The sequence below is a fragment of the Platichthys flesus genome, chromosome 6 (genome assembly GCF_949316205.1).
Source record: "Platichthys flesus chromosome 6, fPlaFle2.1, whole genome shotgun sequence".
In the NCBI taxonomy this organism is placed as follows: Eukaryota; Metazoa; Chordata; class Actinopteri; order Pleuronectiformes; family Pleuronectidae; genus Platichthys; species Platichthys flesus.
This window is the reverse complement of record NC_084950.1, coordinates 20,021,651-20,040,906: the sequence shown is the minus strand read 5'-3', so window position 1 is coordinate 20,040,906 and position 19,256 is coordinate 20,021,651. Positions and strand designations below refer to the sequence as shown.

The 19,256-nt window shown below is 39.3% G+C and overlaps 1 protein-coding gene and 1 long non-coding RNA gene across 2 annotated transcripts; one reads left to right on the top strand and one right to left on the bottom strand.

Annotated features, from left to right (window-relative positions):
• Nucleotides 1–459: 459 nt before the first annotated feature.
• LOC133954758 (uncharacterized) lies at nucleotides 460–7,745 on the top strand. The gene is made up of 2 exons (XR_009920817.1): nucleotides 460–686; nucleotides 5,651–7,745. It is a non-coding gene; the product is annotated as an uncharacterized LOC133954758 (long non-coding RNA).
• Nucleotides 3,371–15,574, bottom strand: LOC133954757 (creatine kinase U-type, mitochondrial-like). The gene is made up of 9 exons (XM_062389240.1): nucleotides 15,302–15,574; nucleotides 12,101–12,299; nucleotides 11,686–11,781; nucleotides 11,374–11,595; nucleotides 10,581–10,666; nucleotides 7,996–8,119; nucleotides 6,477–6,611; nucleotides 5,661–5,786; nucleotides 3,371–4,245 (listed from the first exon to the last, which is right to left on the bottom strand). Exons 1-9 carry the CDS (start codon nucleotides 15,448–15,450, stop codon nucleotides 4,135–4,137), a joined length of 1,248 nt encoding a protein of 415 aa, XP_062245224.1. The 5' UTR covers nucleotides 15,451–15,574; the 3' UTR covers nucleotides 3,371–4,134.
• Nucleotides 15,575–19,256: the final 3,682 nt, after the last annotated feature.

Sequence of the window (19,256 nt, the reverse complement as noted above, 5' to 3'; positions counted from 1 at the left end):
TTGCTGAGATTTTGAGACAATTCTATCAATTGTTGTCAAGCTTTCACAACATTTAAAAAATAATTGTATTGAATGTTTATTCAATTTTTTTCTATTTTTTTTCTAATAATTGTCAGTTGTATCTGTCTGGAAAGATTTGTGCGGTTTTGTGCACTGTTTGTGTGCAATTGTCTGAATTTGAATTGTTCTTAGGTCAATCTTGAAAAATCTCAACAGAATGATCAGACTAAGTAAAACATGAAAGCTGCTCAGGTGTAAGGATATCTGTGGTATCCAGCATGTTTGTTTTTATTTTGTATGTTATTACTATTACTTCAAAGTAAAGTACCCCCTGTAGGAACTGAAACGTTTCCCTCTTTCTAAAGCTGCTGTTATACAACTATGCCAGCAGAAGGCGCTCTTTGAGCACCCCTCAATCTCTGGTCCAAAGTACTCTGAACTCAGTAGGCTGGTAAATCATTCAACAAATCATTTTTTGATTCAAGAGAATGACTACATTTTGATATTCGGGACACATCTGACATTTGCAAATACATCCCTCTTACCTTTCTGACTGTCTCTTAATAATACTACTTAGGGTAAGGGTTAGTTTGAATGAGACAACTATAGTGGAGTTATAAAATCCTGAAAATTTAACAGATGAAAATATGGAATTTGGAGAATCTGGAATATTTCAACTATAACAAGTAAGACATCAGCACTCAACACTGCACGACACATACAAGAACTGAGAAAAATCAAAGCTTCTAATGTGATCGTACAGTACAATAGAGTTCACATAATACATTGTGCATCTTGCCCAAAACAGCATTTTATAAAACATCTGTAACATTTTAAGGACATTGATTAGACACCCACTAGCATTACAGCATAACCTCTGAACACACATTGAGTACAGGTCAGAGAGCACTGTGTTTAGAAACCTGAGTAAACAAGGTGTGTATACAGATATAGCCTATAAGCTGTGAACCCTCAATTTGTAAATTTGCCTTTTATACTAAAGATAGTGCAGAAATGGTATAAAACCTTTTGAGTAAAACCTAACATTTAGACACTAAAGTAACCTTCTATGTTTGGACAAAGGGAAGAAACTACAAACACAATGTGTTCTTTTTGTCTCCATTCTGTGACTTCTTCTATAATTAAATGCATTTTGAACATGATTTTAAAGTAGCTTAAGCACATGAATGCCTCGTGAGATAGTAGTTAGCATTTGGCAGGACTAGTTTATCTGGTTTCTCTTTTAAGCTGCTGTTTTATTTATGTGATATAAAAAATGTAATTATCAAAATCTTGAAGCGTCTAAACCTATGAGCTTTAGCTAAGGCAGTGAAGTTACTGCAGTTTGTTTTTTTATCTAATTATTGTATACCCCATTCATTTTTTTTGGGGTATACAAATTTCTGTTGTTTATGGATTCTGGTCATACCTCAGCTATGAATTAATGTGTAGATAAATATGTATATTCATATATATATGTAAACGCGATCTGCAACAGAAAGGTCATCACAAAACTATCACCATCTTATCCCCGATACCTGCATTCATTTTGGCGTGTAGCAGTGTAACTCTCTCCTATGATGCAGAGATTTGTACTCCGTTACCCTCAAAGCCCCCCCCAACAGAAAGATCCCTGATTACCTCCGTAAAGTAGTTGCCATGGCAACCCGCTTGCTCCTCAGCAATATGTGGAACAAGGAGGAGGAGAGAAGAGGAGAAAAGAGGTCTCCAGCATTAGGCTCTGAGTACTGTACGAGACAGGGTGTGTGTGTGTGTCTGTGTGTCTGTGTGTGTGTGTGTGTGTGTGTGTGCGTGTGTGTGTATGTATTCAGGACAACAGACCCTTCTTCCAAGCCCTCTAAGAAGGAGGAACAGATTCTTTATGCCTCACTCCACCAACACTTGTCGTCTCAGCTCTGTCTCCTCAGAATACTCAACGCCTTGTTGTCTTGTCAGCGTCCAGACCAAAACAACAAGAACATTGCTGCCTGTTTCATCAGTGGAGAAAATTAACATCCATTCATTCCCAATGGGACAAAGCACTTGTTGTAGACTTTCTACACTGCAGAGAAAACACCAACGTCTCCACAACTTCTCCACACTCATGATACAAGACAGATACAAATTTATGTTCATATTCACTCAAGTGCAGTATTTTGCTGTGGTTGTGTGTTCACGGTCAGATTTCACACTGAGTCATCATGAAGGAGCACTATAATTATATCTGATAGTATTTGTTATTGTCAACAAATCACAGAAAAAGACAGAAACAAACTAAATGTGCTGGACCATCCATTCTGTCTTATAGCTACTGTCTTATACTTTCTGAAGCTGCACAACAGCATTACTGAGTCAATCAAAAAACATTAGATCAAGTAGTTGCTGTTTCAGTCTTTTCTAAAACAAATACACCATACTTGCTGGTTGTAGCTCCTCAGTAACTATACAGTTGTCGGATAAATTGACGATAAAAAATAAAAAAGTTCATTATTTGCAGCCCTAATACTTTCCTACCTCACAGGTATGTAATGAAGGCAAACAACTTTAAAATTGTGTCATGAATATAGTCCAATGAGCTTTACAGCTCTAAACTTGAACTAACACAGCTGGTCACTGTAGTAAAGCCACTGCTGTTTTAAACCATAGGTGATGATGAGTGTTTCCAGAGAGTGGGATTAACTCAACCTACCTGAAATACAGAACACATGCTCATAGTAATGAGTGCAGTTGAGAGCCTCACTGACATGTTTAGAGACATAATACTATGGACAACGATATGCTATAAGACAAATAAGATTTAACAGGATTTGAAATACAGAAAATATGTGTTGCAGGCTCAATTCACTGTTGTTTTGTTTTTTTCATTCTATGTATGTCAAATCAACTTTCTTCATATAGCCCAAAGCGGCAAGGGGATTTACAATCCATACAGCATACAACACCCCCTGTCTTTAATCCTTCCATTCAGAGAAGGAAAATCTCCCCAAAATAACTAAATGAATAACAGAGAAGGATTCCTCTTTCAGGATGGACAGATATGCAATAGATGTGTGTACAGCAGGATGAAAAAATATTACCAGCTTTATCATCTAACATATGACTCCTACATTAAAACACTACCTGGGCTGGAAGAACATTGGACTTGATTTAGAAGATTCAGCCTTTCAGCAGAATACAGTTTTGTTATGCCTCTGACTTAACGTTGTCACATGACATGACGCAGTCACGCTCCCATAGAGACATATAATGCTTCTCCAGCTTGATTACCAGGGTAACATAAGGCTTGTTGGATATCATGAAATATGTGTTGCTCATGGTAGAAACCACAAAAAAAAACTTTAATAACCAATGAGAGACAGACAGAGGTAAGTACTGTTAAATAGATGATTCCTTTAATAAAATACATAACAGTGTGACATTCAGTAATGAGCTGGAATGATATTGCTTCAGTTGCTTACAGTACAGAACCCAGCCCAGGCCACTGTGTGTTATGACATTACAGTCTGACACCAGCGTGTCACCCAACATACACATCCACGAGTCTCTTCAGTCTCACACTGTTAATCTACATTCAGATCCACTCAAAATGGTTTTTAAGGTAACTATGTTTACACAATCCACAATGGATGGACTATACAAGCACCAGATAATAGTCATGGCTGATCGACAAACAGGGGTAAGGGGAGGAGACGGAGACATGCAGCAGGAAGGAGGCTGCAGCGGGGCAGAGCCAGGTGTTAGGTGGCCTCAAGAGTGGTTTGGAAGCAGAGCCGTAGATACCATGTGGCCATGCAGAGGCGACCATTTTTGCTCCGTTACAACAGGCTAGAGTTTGTGCATCCTTTGTTAATATTTGCCCTCATTTAATAGCCATGGTGGGAATATGAGTTGTAACTTAAAAACCCTACATATGCACCAACAACACACTTAAACTGTATTCTGGGACTGTTTATAATATATGTTGATTATATTATAGAGAAATATATTTTGGGGTAAGGACGGTGGATTAGATCAACATTAGTAATAAATGATGCGACGACGTAGATATTTATGTTATCTATGGGCACAGAGCGGGATGTTTGTGCAGGTGTGTGTGTGCCCAGGGGGTTGTGCGCAGACGTCAGGGATTGGTTTCTACTTCTGCTTGAGGGGTGCGGGCACCTTGATGTCCTGGCCTTTCTCCAATCTCTTCTCACACTCGATTAAGTAGTTGACGCCATCGATTACGGTCTGCACCAACTGGACCTGAGGGACACACAAATGAGTTTTAAGAATATTTTCACATGTCCACAGAAGAAAAACAATCCACAGTGGGTAAATACTGTAAAACATCAACTCTAACTCATATCCTTTTGAATAATAATAGTCATAATTTAATGAAACTCAATTTAATTTAATTAATAAGGATCACTGTACTCGTCATGGGGAGTATACTGAGCCTGTGAAAGCAACTCTATACCACTCAATACCCTTTGAGCCAGGAAGAATTTCTTTAAAATACATTTTTGACAGTGACTGTGGACAGAGACAGGAAACAGGAAATCAAAAAGTTGACATGTGCCGACAAGATTCCCTGCACTCCGGAGGGTTCTGTCAAGTCTAAGAAAATAACCCTGAATATGACTTAAAGGTTCAGTGTGTAGAACTTAGTGACATCTAGTGGTGAAGTTGCATGTTGCAGTTGACAACCACTCACATCACCCTCTGCTTCCAAACATTACATAGGCTTGAAGACCACAAATTTATAACAGACAGTCTGTGTCACAAACTGGAGCTGTGGGGTTTAACAAACATGGGCGTTTAGCATTCAAGAACTTTTAGGTGATAAATGTGACATCTATCATTTAAAGCTACTTAGTGATTTCATTTTATATGAAATTTATATGAATAAGGCTACTGAAGGTGAAGAAATTATCTTCTTAACCAGCAAATTTGTCAAAATCTGGAGTGGAAAGCTATTTATATACGCAAACAGTATTCTGATTTGTTAGAGGTTAACAAGTTTGACAAAATACAGTTCCTTCAACATCAACAGTTACATGCTACAACATTATTGTCCTTGTGTATTTTTCTCTAACAGTTTGTGGCTCCCTCATCCATCAAACTCTTTTGACATCTTCTAGCACTGATGTGTTCATCCGTCTGAGGATGAACACATCAAGGACATCCAATCATCACAAAGAAAAGTGGAGGTTAGAGGGAGAGAATATTATGTAACAGCAAGAAAATTAGATAAGTGAATCTCAATCAGCAGCAAACTGGCTGTTAATTAGTACACTGCACTCCATCCTGAAGCAGTGAAGAGCCATCTCCGGCCTTCATGTAATCAGAATAATAGATTCAACCACACACTCACAACAACAGAGAACAGCTCCATTGTACTGAATGACTCTGTAACACAGGCGTGACAGCATGACCACATACACAACAAAGACAAACTGCATGTACAAGAAGTCTCCTCTCCTTTCCTTTCCTTTCCTCTCCTCTCCTCTCCTCTCCTCTCCTCTCCTCTCCTCTCCTCTCCTCTCCTCTCCTCGTGCCCCAAATAAGTTGTCTGTGCATAACATTTATTATGGTTGATTTAATGGGAAGATTTACTGCTCTGCAGATAAAAGGTAGAGATTTATATACTTTGTACGTTTGTACACAGGTTTTCCCACCTCAGACTGTCCCAGGCGGTCCAGGTTGGAGATGTCAAAAGTACCACCGACAGCAGCTGTGTCGACACCCCCCGTCCCTCGCTTCTGCAGACGCAGGTTGTCCAGGATCTTACTGAAGCGGATATCCTGGAAGGTGGAGGACAAAAGTTACTCAGCACAGTTTAAAAGCAATTAGATTAACATTTGAATTAATCTGCATCTGTATGTTTTTCTCGCAGGTATTTGGTATTACCAAGACTTTAAACACAATCCATCTGAGTTGGGTTTAGAAAGCAGCAGTTTAATTAAATTAAAACAAATGTCCCTTTCCCCATTGATGGTTTCTACTTCCTCATGGGGTCCTGAGGTGTTCCGAGGCCAGATGACATTAATACTGTCTCTCCACAGTTTTCTGCACTGAGCTGTGTGATGCCCTGATAAATCCACCCCTCTCTATCCATCCATCCATCACTAACAATCTTATAGCAACATTTATAGAAAATAAATTAAGAGCTTATTTCCAAATGAGCTGATATTGAAACTCTTGGTCAACAACATTTACCACTTCATTTAATAAAAATCTATTTGTTGGTTTTCAATAGCCTTTAACAGAACAATTCTAGTTCTTCTCATCCTTCACTTTTGTGAATAAAAGATGTAATATCACAGATAAAAGAGACTAGATATGTTGAGGCTTTTTGAGGCCTTGTCTTTGATAATCTAATGCATTCATTTGGGACTATCATTATTTAACACAAATAGAATAGAGAGTAAAAAATTGCACATTATCTACTGAAGTATCACCTTGTCTTCATTCTATTACATCTACCCAGTTACCTTGCCCAGCAGGGGCAGTTTGACATGGACCCCGGCCCTGAGCCCTGTGCCCAGGTTGGAGGGGCAGGTGAGGATGTAACCGAGCTTCTCGTTCCACATGAACTCCCAGCCTTTCTCCTGGATCAGCCGCTCCACCTTGCAAGGAGAGAATCGGTCACAACACAATGAAGGAGTGCTCCATTCATTCAACAATCTTTTGACCTTTGATACGTTTGATGGACGTGCAAATACTGTTGTTCAAACACAGCAAACTGTTGGTCGCTGCAGATTTTTCATTCATCAGAGCTGACAAGTAAAGACTTGAGAGTTGTCGTCTTGAAATGGACTGTGGCTGGACTGGACTGGCATAGTATGGGAGATAAAAACGATTTTAACAAAGCACTAAAGTGTGTCTCTCAGAGTTGTTGCAACAGTTCAATACCAAATGTTTTACTGCTTGTCCTTTGCTCTTTATGTAATGCGAAACTGCGGCTACTTGGATAAATAATTTTAGTAAGTTTGTTTGGCCATGTTTGGCCGGTGTGTTTTTGTCCCTCTGTCTACAAGCTTTACATCCATAGCAAGGCAAAGACTAGTGGGAGCTGTTTGTTTTTTCTGCTAGCGCTTTTATTAATTATATTCTGTTCTTCTTCTCTTCCCTGATTAAATCCTACAGCCATCTGATGGCAGCAGAGTGCATACTGTATGTCTTCTACAGCTGCAGCCTCCCACTTCAAAATACTGTGTCCTTGGTTGAACTTGGTTGAATCTGGCACAACTATCACCATTGTGCATGAGCTACTGTGCACATCAGGCTGGTCAGGTGTGATGAAAAATACTGATTTATGTGTGACACCCTGAGGAGCGTTGGTAGTGTTTCTGTAGGTTTCCACAAGTTTGACTTTGTGAGACCTTTTTAATAAATCAATTAATACCGATGTCAAACACGACAGATATGAAGGCATATCAGGGTCCCAGAATTACTAACACTTCAGATAAGGTAAAGTACCCTAGTAGAGTATAACCCTTGATACACTACATTATCTTCAAAACTACAGGCAGGGACAGTAGCCTCTAGGTATCCATAGCCAAGCTGAGTGTAGTTACCTTGTTGGGCTGATGTAGTTAACAGTGTGCTTACTAACAAACCTTTATATATTTATTTTTCTCCCTAAAAAAAGATTCAGTGAAAAGAAAGAAGCGTTAAATGAACATTAACAGAAGGTGTTTAAAACCCAGCACATAATATTTTAATGTATGTGATAATTTTAAGGCCTAACATTCAGGGAGTTGTATTCTTTATTAAATGTTTAATACGCAGCCAAAACTCTGATTAGTAACATAGTGGATTCATATCAGAGTAAAAAATATTAAGACAATTAAAAGTTCAGTCTAATTATTCTCAATCCCCAACAAGTTCCCTCTCTTATTTAAACATCTTTCCGTCTCACCAGATGCACTTTCTAACATCGTTAAGACTCCACACATACGTACATTCTAACATGTTGAAGACTCCACACACATACAATCCCACTCTCACCTCCTTGAGGCCTCGGCAGAACCTGTCAAAGACTCTCTTCATGTTGCCTCCCTTCTCCATGGAGATGACCCTGGTGTGGTCCTCCTCGTTGATCCAGATCAGGAAGGTCTTGTCATTGTTGTGCCTGCACACAAGAAAGTAACACTGGATTATACAGTATTGATTCTTGTGTGTTAAGGTTATTTGAGGAAAGGCAAGGTGCATTCAGGGTGGAAATACAGTAATTCAATCTAGTGCTTTGATCTGTAAACCTGAACACGTAGCTTTTATTCCTTCCATTTGAAGACTGTGTGGACAGTTTTAACCTTATCAACAACTTCAATACATTTACTCGTCCAAATATAGACAGTAGTTATTTATACAGTCAATCAATATTTGAATCTTTCTTTCAAAGACTGAGTCGATACAGAGATGGTATTTTGGAAGCCTATTGTGAGGAAGTTTGTTAGATAAGTTAATGAGAAGATGATGGATTTCTATATAAAGGGAGCGATGTGATGCTGGTGAGCAGAGAGAAGGCCAATAACCATCAATCATTGAGGATAATGCTTGTTTCTGCTGAGGGTCATTGACTTGTGTGTTTGTCAGAGTGGTCTGCAACGCTGCACTGTGGTACTGATTTAGAAATTTTGTTCTTATATATGTCCTTATGGAGAACAGTTTGTCAGCAACAAAAAAACTAATGTATTATTGTGTTGCCTCTGCCACCAACAAGTGATGCTACAAGAAATATGCTCACAATCTCCGCTTAGTTCCCCAGTTCATGGAGAGAAACATGTATGTATTAGATATGTTTGTTCAATCGTGTCACGCTAGCATGTTAATGAGTGAAGCCCAAAACAGGATTTATAAGGTTCCAGTTACCTTTGACCTTTGACCTTATGTTGGTGATGCTAGTAGGTTTGTCTATTTATTCATTGATAATACATAAATGTCCAGACTGAAGAATTTCAACATCAGACAACATTAAACTTGTTAAATAACCCTAATAAGGTAATGGATATGGGCTGTGGAGGCAACCGGTCAGGGAGAGACATTTGGCAAAGCAGAGAGAAAGGGAATTAGAGAGGAGGGAGAGATAAAGTTTCGCAGTAAAAATAGAGCACCAATGGAACATCTGAACCACAGGGGAAAATAACCCGAATATGTGTGGAATGGAACAAAAAAGGTTATATTGGAAGTGTGGAGGATGATAAGCGAAAATGAAAGGAAAGTGGAGCATGACATATGGATAAAAGGAAAATGGGGAAGGTGGGGGAGAGAGTGAGAGAAAGAGAAGGCTAGCATTGGAGCTGTAAGAGGAGAAGATGGAGGGATGATGTGGGGGGTGAATTATTAAGGAGAGGAAAGGATTGGCTGATACGACTGGCAGAGGGAGAGAGGAAGGAGGCTGCTGATTGATTTTGGCTGGCTGACGACTCCACACTGAGGGAGCACTGTCCGCATCGCTCGTACACCAACACAGCTCAGCAACAGGGAAATGACAATACTGCTGTAAACATGAGATAATAAAGAAAGAAAAAAAAGACAATAAATAAAAAAGAAAAAACTCTGACAGTTTTCGGCAACTGAGCAAAGACTCAAATAATACCAAGTGGATTTCACTGTTTGAAACCCTTTAATTCGATGGGCTTATTTCCCATTATTATAACCTCAGAATATCAACAAAAAAAAGTACCTGGGAGAATTTTCAAAAGACCGATTTAAAAAGTGGAAAAACAACCTAAAAATAGTCTCTGAGATGTATAATACGTAGTTAAAAAAAAATCTACTATCTACATATGTATATATATCATTTTAATATGGGTAAAACAAAATTGTTCTGTGAGAATAAATATACATTTATGAAAACAAAAGCAATCAAATGAGACAGCAAGAAACAGGAGTGTGGTGTTTCCTTTCAAATACAGTACTTTGTCATTATATATATCGGAAAATATATAAGAATACCTCATACTTTCACCTGCTCAGTTAACTTTGTTACCACTAAAATGTTTATTTCTGTCCTTCTTATTTCTTTTAAAGATCTCCTTAAATCCTGATTTACAAAAATAACCCAAATTAACACAATCAAATTATTTACCCTGGGATCAACACACATTTAAAATGTATTTTTTTACATCTGTTTTGCTTTTCCATCACTGCTGTCAACACATTGACACTGTTGGTCGTGATAATTTGATTGAATGATTCCAAGATTTAGTTTCCTTAAAAGATTGAATCTTTACAGAAGTTCTACAAGAGTATATACTCGGACCACTTTTTTTCAATTTGTACATGAGCTTGCCTGGCAATATTTTAAGGAAATGTAATATATCATATCGTGCATCGAACTCTTAAATTCTACTAACTATTACCATTTTCAGGCTATTTTTTCTCAGTAATTTCTCAAGAATACTTTTAACAAACTAGTTCACATAAATATCCTGTAATAGTTTAATTAGTGTTGTGCTGTTGCAGTTTCTCCCGGCTTTTTGATTCGGTGCTGTACTGTACACCTAAATAATACAGTGCTTACTAGTGTTAAAATGAACTCTATGCAGTCAATATTATCCTACTTGTACCATCAGGTCTTTTTCACTTACCAAATACCACGTGCATCTGGCCAGTCACGAGCCATGCCTGCACATGTCAGGAGGGGAGACACAGGCTTGTCAAACAGGAAGTGGTCCTGTTATAAATACAGAGAATTGAAGTTTCAACAATGGTTATGACTGGAGTGGCAACAAAATCTCAGATTGTAAGACAGAAACTAGGGTGTGAGACCTGAGTATTTAGTAATCGGGCCAATCTTTCTCTTTGTTAAGGAGAAAAATGCCATGGCAGACACAGTCCACCCCCAGTTATTATTTCATTGTTGAATTTTTGTACTAGTCCAGGACTTGAATGGAAACTGTGACCACATCCTCAGATAAAAAAGATGTGCTGTTCACATGTATAGCCATTTTCTCACATGAACTTTGGAAAATGTCTGGACTTTCTACAGAAGTTGTCTTTCTGAACAAAGCTGAAAATTGTCATAGTTATATTTGACTTATAAAATGCACTGTGTATATCTTGGGTTTTAGTTAACACCAGCCTCTGCCTTTATCACCAAACACCAATCTTATTGTCTTTGAAAGTTGACATCTCTGTCCGTGTCTTCTACGTGTAAGGCTCTTATTTTTCACACTGAGATATTTGTCATGTTTTTGACTGATGCAATGTCCCAGTCTTGCATCAGTCAAGCAGAACCTCTTTCTTTCATTGTCTAACACAGGAACCCTACTTTGTTAAATTTAAAAACTGTTTTTTTTTTTGTTGCTGGTGAAAAAAAGAACTTGTAATAAGTGGTATGACATCTTCCCATGCATATAGCAACATCCCAGCACGACTCACATCAATGAGCTGTTGCTGCTCCTTTTCTGTCATCTCGGTGAGACTGTAGTATCTCCCAGTCAGGTCGTCCTTCAGGCCAGCGAGGGCGTCCACCGCCACCCTCTCCACCTCTCTGCGCTCTGCCCGGGTGCAGGCGGGGGGCAGGCTCAGACCCCGGATACTGCGGCCCGTCCTCACCCTGGAGGACAGCACGTAACGATCATCAAAGTTGCCAGACTGGATCTGCAATTAAGACAAGTAGGGAGATGTACATATATGTATGTCATTTTAAGTCATAGAATGAAATATCTTTCAATTCAATGTGTATGTTACCTTGCTGGAGTCCAGGTCGGTGGGGTGCTTCATGACCTTGGGGTCGTAGCCATTGTGCCTCTCTTTGATAATCGGGTCCAGCAGGTCTGCAAAGACCTGAAAAACACAGAGGTGAACAATATGAAAATACAAGACAACTTTCTGTGCTGACATAAGCTCAGAGTCATGGTACAGGAAGTTACGCGTGGAGTAGAATGTAGTTGGCAATGTCTTGAGTCATTTTCCACTTTGTAACACTTTTATTAACTGTCATTTTCTGCCATTCCCTTTTTTTGTTGTTTCGAGTTTCATCAGACTCAAGTTTTAAGTTTCATCAGTACGATACACACGGGGTGAGCTAGCCCTTCTTTTCACTCAGCACCATGGAACTGTTTGTGTGTGTTGGTGCGTTGGAAAAGGTCCAGTGATGTCTGACCTCATAAGTCTCCTCGTCTCCTGCCACCATGCCGACGGTCTTGATGAAGGGATGGCCAGGGTTGTCCACGCCTGTCTGGATGGCCTGGTCCAGTGTGTAGCCATTGGGAGTGGCCTTATTACACAGCTTGGTGTAGATGGCAGGCGTAAGGTTACTGGCCATGCAGTTGTTGTGTTTGCGCAGGTCAGGGTACTCCGCACTGTTCAAACACAAATGCAAGATAACATAATTTTGCACTGAGCTGGTTCAGAGTGTGTGAGTCACTCAACGACACTCCCACATGTCATGTACACAGGAAACTGGGGATTAAACCTGTGACTGTCTGATTATGGGACACTGCTGCAAAAAGATGAGACAAGGGTGGCGCGATCACTCATATGGGCATTGTGAGAAAGCATAGAGGGATATATATATGAAACCAGTAGTTTAAATCCTCATGAGATGTTGAAAGTGGCATCTGTTTAGTGCTGGTGGATAAACAAGCATTCAGAGTCTGACTTGACAAAGTCACCTATCTCTTCAAACTAACTATTTAGGCCTCAGCATAGGTTGATGTGGAAAAAACAAAAAGAACCCCTGTCAAAGACTGGGTTTAATCCCAACAAACACACTTTGATCTTTAAAAAACTAAAAGTTCAGAAGCAGCACAGACTAAGCAGCTTATGGATTTCTTCCTCCTGCTGCCTGCCAAGATATAAGGAGGGCTAAGACATTTGAAAATGAAATAATATAGTAACTGTGACTCAGCAGAGCTGTACTGGTGATACTAAGGGTAGACAGTCTAAAAATATTTGCGGCCTCTTGCCTTATTTCAATTTTTTCTTGTCTGCACAATAATAAATTCAGAAGTGTTACCTTCAATGAGCCGTCAATTTATGCCTGTATCAGAAAGAGGCCAAGAAAACCCATTACAATGTTTTCTGAGCCAGGAAAACCCAGGTGGCCACATTGGCATGTGTGGCAGGGTTCAGTAATGACACAAGATGCTCAAGGCACATATTGTCCTGTAGGAACGATGGATGGATGTATAAGCAGTTTCGGGAACTGATATTTATGAATAAGTTATAAGCTATAAGGTGTAGATCCAAATCCAAATCTGGATCTAGTGACTTTAGGTCTAGTTTCATTAGGGAACAATTCAGCCTTGGTGGAGGTATGTGCTGTTACTGGTAGGTCTTAAAAGGATATATCATTATATAACATTTAAGGGGTAAACAGTGTTGCAGCCTAGTCCAATACCATTGAAGTAAATGGTGACTGATCCTTCAGATGTAATAAAACAACTGCTTGTGTTGTGTCATCCAAGTTCGACTTGAAACAAGGTCATACACACCATGTCTGTATTCTAAATGTCCTCTGTGATCCATGCGCGACCGCACCTCGAAAATTCGGGCTAAAAACTTAAATTTGCGAATTTTCATTTTTCTGTGAACTGTCCCTTTAATCAATCAGAAAGTTAACGAATTATACTTATTAAAGTTAAGAGTTACATGACCATCTCCTTTTTCTGATACCTGAGGGAAATATTGTACATTTTACTCAACTGCATTTGTGCTATACTTGAACCTATAATAACTTAATAACATTATATAATATAAAATGATTTCTTCAACTTTTCGTACTAAGTAAATTGATCCATTATTATCTATACAGTGTATCCTTCGAGGGTTACGGGGAGCTGAAGCCAATCCCAGTTGACATCAGGCCAGCTTATCACAGCGCCGTTATACAGAAACAAACGACCAATCCAGCTCACATTCACATCACAGAGAATTTAGAGATTGTTATAGTGAGGCTTCAGTGCTGAATCCTTTGTACTTTTAAGTAAGCAAAGATACAGTCAACTGAGTATTTCACTGCCAATATTACCTTCGACATAAGCTAGTATATGAGTGTTTATTGTGATTATTGCTTTTTAAATTGTAATATAAAAGACACAGTTATCCACAGTCTCAATACTCCTAACTCACCAGCATAACCATTAAGTCACATTTTCTAGCTGTATCTTTTCATTAATGGTTAACTAATTTAAATGTGGGTATGGTAGGATTGAGGGTGTGTGACCTATGAGGTTGTTTGTGGTCACTATATCAATACAGTTTGATAAGAGACACTACAGTGACTGCGTGGCTACCTTAACCACTGAGACTCACCCGAGACAATCTCAGAGAAAAGGTCTGAAGACACACACACTGTACACCTCACCAATGTCAACACTTTTATGAATACTAAAATTTGTCAAGTAATAGATTACCTTTTGGTGTATGGTGAGCTGTACCGGCTCCTGGGATGTGTGTATTATGTAACAGGCCCAGGGCAGGGTTTTATATCTGAGCAGCAGATAAGGTTTTATTCATCGGAGGCCTATATGTACAAGCTTCTACTTTACAATCCAGGCGAGCGTGTGGTGGAACACGTACACATCCCTCCTCAGCCTCTTAACCTGTGATACATTGTTCAATACACTGCAGTGTCGGGTGCAAAATCCACTGCTTTCTAGTTTATTCCTCAACTCCATACAATTGCCATCTTTGATTTTATTTGTGGGACATACCTACATTTTTCTTAGTTATTATTATTATGATTATTACATTACATTTCAATTAGCTGACGCTTTTATCCAAAGCAACTTACAATAAGTGCATTCAACCACAAGAATCAATAAAGTACAATTTCTTTAGGTTGGTTAAAAACAAGTCGAGCTGCTGCATTATATAATTATGATTATAATTATAGGTTGCCTTGTTTCTAGTGCCTTTAAATTTGCTTTGAATAAAAAATACATTTTGCACACAAGCTCAGAGTTATCGTGTGTTTGATTCTAGCCATAAACCGTCTTGTTTCATGACTCATGATTTGGTTGTTTATCTGACATGCTGTGATACATCATACATGTGATAATGCCGCCTGATAAAGCATGTAATGGCTGGCTTCTTCATTTCAAGGTTATTTAGGCTGTGGGTGCATATCATTCTTGTACAATGGAATATCTGCTCGCTGATATTTTTGATTAAACTGCACATTAAGTCATATTTTAGTATTAAAGACCATTGTTGCCTCTAATCAGTGGATGACATTAACACAGATGTGAACATGATGAATAAACGAGATGGGTAAATGATGATGATGATGATGATGATGATGGTGGTGGTGTGTGAGGTGTTGATGGCTCCATGTGAGGAACAAACGGGGCCCGGTTACCTGGAGGGGTACACCCTGCGGACGGGCATCCCGGCGCTGACATGGTCCCGGTGCTGCAGCAGGTATCCAGCCGTCACGGAGCCTCCCACCAGAGACAGGATCCCGATTTGTCGTTTAGAGGACAGGATCCTGGAGAAGCTGCTCGCCATGATGCTTTCCTCAGTGACTTATTATGAATGAAATAAACGTCTTTTCTCCAAGCTGGCAGCGGAGGGAGGGACAGGTGGCAGGGAGCGTCTGTGGGTGATGAAGCGGCTCTGCTGGAGAGACGAGAACGCGCAGCCTGATTTAACCCGAGCTGCGTCAAGATGAAGGGAGACACACAGGAGCCGACCGGTACTACAGCTTCAAAATAAAAGCACACACAGGGAACATTGACATCTAGGGGAGTTTGTTGACATACGGTGAGGTAATTTCTGCAGAAGACTGGTGTTGGACTCAAACAGCAACCTGTCTGCAAGGGCAGGCTCACCAGCAACCTGTCTGCAAGGGCAGGCTCACCTCTTCTTTGCTCTTCCCCGCTCAGGTGAGATACACAGGTTAAGGGGCGAAATGGCCATGAACCTGAGATATCTGTTGCAGATGCAGAGGTGTTCCCAACACTCCCAACACTCTGACCATCCCACCACCAATAAGAGGAGACTGTGACATCACACCTTAAGTAGCTCTTGCAGGTTCTGCTTGTCACTGATAAATGTAAAATGGAATGGTAAATGGACTGCACTTATTTAGCCTAGAGCTTTTCACTACAAGCTTCTATCACAATGCTTTTTCTCTCAAAGACTTTTCATAGACTGTATAAACAGAAAATATAAATATAAACTAATATAAATATCAGTCCCCTAAACAAGCATTCTTTTTAAAAAATCAAGACCCATGAATTTTTCTCTGAGAAGTTAACTAAACGTTTGTTAAAGAAGGTGAAAAAAAAGTCTGGAGCAGCCCACTAATCAAAAATTTGCAATATCATTTAATGGGTTCTTCTCTGACCCTTAACACTACCTTGTAGTTTTGTGATCATCCATCTTAAAGTTTGAGCAAATTAATAAACACACAAATTCAGATGAAAACGTAATCCTCTTGGCAGAGGTAGAAAGGCTGAATCACAGTCACTCTCAGCTTTAATTTTATTATCAGTTTTCTACAGTAAAACCTCTACTTGTGTTTACTCAGGAACTACTCAATTACGGAAATAGCTGTTTTAAGAATAAAAAAAAACGTAACCTATTGTGTCTAAAGCAACAGAGGCTTCAACTATATTAGAATGTTGTTCCCTTTTTACCCATTTCACTTATACACACTAAATTCAACAGATGAGTGGCTACTAAGGGGTTTATTGTGAAATTCACTTTGTACAGGAAGTCACATTTCCATCTTTGCAAACTTGACAATAGTGGAGTGGTGTGTGTGTGTGTGTGTGTGTGTGTGTGTGTGTGTGTATGTTTGTGGTGTGAATACTGAAGGACATGAGTGAATAGGCCTGTAGCACTGAAAGGTTTAACAACACACTGATGAACAACACAGGGTTTCTCCTAAGTCCCAAAACACACAGTACTGTCATTCATCCCAGAAACGAGAATAGTCTTTTTTCCGCCACATTATGACTAATCACAGGATTGATCCTGTCACTCGAACCATGAGTACTGCAACAACTTCCTCATGGTGAGGCGTCATGGTTTGACTTTGAATCAGGTGCCTTTGCCAAATGACACATTGCAAATCACAAGAAGTAACTTGACCTGTGTGAACAATGCCATTAAGCAACCTTCAGCGATACCATCACCAATATTAGCATACAATGGTTGAAAATATTTTTTTATAAATTCTGTCTTAAGAGCTTGGCCAGTATGCACATCGATCTCACACATTAATGGGTTTTCTGACATGAAAGAAAAACATAAGAAAAACCTGTAAGCAAGCTGTAATAGTTTAAAGAAACCTTAAAACAAAGACCCATAAAATTTGCCACCATAGTAGTTTCAAGAATCGGAACCTCAGCTTAGTTTTCTACTCTACGTATAGCTGATTTATAGTTTTGGCAATAGTTTTTATGACTGGACAAAACAAAGTCTGACCCGTTCAGTGTCCCCTAACTCACTTGTGATCAGACAGAGGCCATACTGTTTTATACTCAGGCCCTGAGCTCCTTATGGAGGATGAATGCAGTAATCTGTGGATTACGGAGACAATAGCAGCAGTACAGAAATCTGATCAAAGTTCACATTGCAGTTTGAGAGCCGTATATGGGGCCTTATTGTTATAAAACCATTAAACAAATGTGTAATAAGACCATTATTGTAGTGAAGTTCTGCAAACAGACACACTGTGCTCTGGCTGTCTCTAACGTTTTTAACTGCTGTTTGGGGTCTGACAAACTCATCAAGGTGAGTGCCCCATAAGGAGCGAATCCTCTCTATAGAGGCTGCCATGTTTTTAACAGTTGTCCACACTAAACACCTTTTAAGTTTGTATGACAACTGAAGGCTACCACAGGTTCTCTATCATGTTTGGAAGGGGAGGTTGAAGGGTATTCAGCTGCAGCATGCAACTTCACCACTAGACTAAATCCTACACATTGAACCTTCGAAATCATGAGGTGCTACAGTCCCATAGTGTTATGAAGGCTGCAGCTCCTGAAAAAACAGACAAATCTCCACATCTACTGGCAGATCCCTGTATGCATTAGCAGATCCCCCACAGCAGAAGTGTTGCAAAAGACACGTGTAAAAAAAAAGAAGCCAATTCAGATGCCGCCTGAGCGGAAACAGATGATTCAGCTCTTGAAGCTAAATGTTTAGACTTTAAAGCCTTTCATCTCTATGCATGTGTTCACAGATTTGTCTACACATTTAAAGATAAACATGCAAATACATGATAATCCAGTTACACACACACATACATTCTGAATACGTATTGGCAGATTTTTTTGTTCATATTTGCAAATCCCATTATACACACATTCTAGATAAAGATTTGCAGATCCATGTACATATTCACAGATGTCATTACACATTTGGAGATTCTTTTACGTTGTCACAAATCTGATTACATATAGACTGATTGAGATTCATATCTTAAGTTGTGCCACATAATGGCCCGGTGGCCATATAAGTTTATGACACAAAGGACATATATAAAACAAGGCACGACAAATCCACTGGAAAATATTTTACTCGGGTGAACATTAACCATCTGAAAGATAAGCAAAGACAAAATATCACTTTGGTAAGTTAACAGTACCTATAACATGTATTCGTCTCAATTGGATTTTCTTTCTTTTTTAACAAAAGCGTGTTGCCCATTAGCAACACGCTTTTGTTTCAAAGATAAACACAAACAATAAAGCTCATTTCTACACCTTTATTCCAATGAGATATTTTCTTAATAGATATTTACCCTGTTTACTACGGGAGCTGTAAAATAGCATCTTAAATGGCGATCAAGTGACTGTAATGAAGGTGTGAGATTTGATTATCGGTCACCTACTTCTGTGCAGTAAAGTTGGAGTGTTGTAAGGTACTTTGAAGGTCACAGGGGTCGGAGCCAATCCCAGCTGATATTGGTTGAAAGGCAGCTTGAACAGTTTGCCATCCAATCATATACAGTCAAACAAACAATCTCACGCACATCTACAGGCATTTTAGACAGTCAAATCTACCTCAGATGCTTGAGGGCAACACAGGGAGAACATGGGAAAACAAACTTGACCCAGAGTGAACAATACCAGGATCCTGAAACCAAACATGCCGCATGCAATTTACTCATTATTTTATTTCACATTTTTCATAATTCAATTGAATCTCAGAACAGATTTCAAAAAATGATGTTAATGAGGTAGAACATTTTTCACTGACACAGCATGCCTCACAATGAGGAGCTCCTCTCCATTTCAGGAGACCTGCTCTTGCTGGCTATGTGAACAGGCAAACTGCACATGTGAGGTGTGTCACCTTTA

Bases quoted from the DNA above. Each gene is read 5' to 3' on its own strand.
- LOC133954757 (XM_062389240.1), bottom strand. From the start codon at position 15,450: ATGGCGAGCAGCTTCTCCAGGATCCTGTCCTCTAAACGACAAATCGGG. The intron at 12,300-15,301 runs GTAACCGGGCCC...GTGTTTGAACAG, and splicing joins CGCAGGGTGTACCCCTCCAG to TGCGGAGTACCCTGACCTGC. The intron at 6,612-7,995 runs GTGAGAGTGGGA...TCTCCTTGCAAG, and splicing joins TCTGCCGAGGCCTCAAGGAG to GTGGAGCGGCTGATCCAGGA.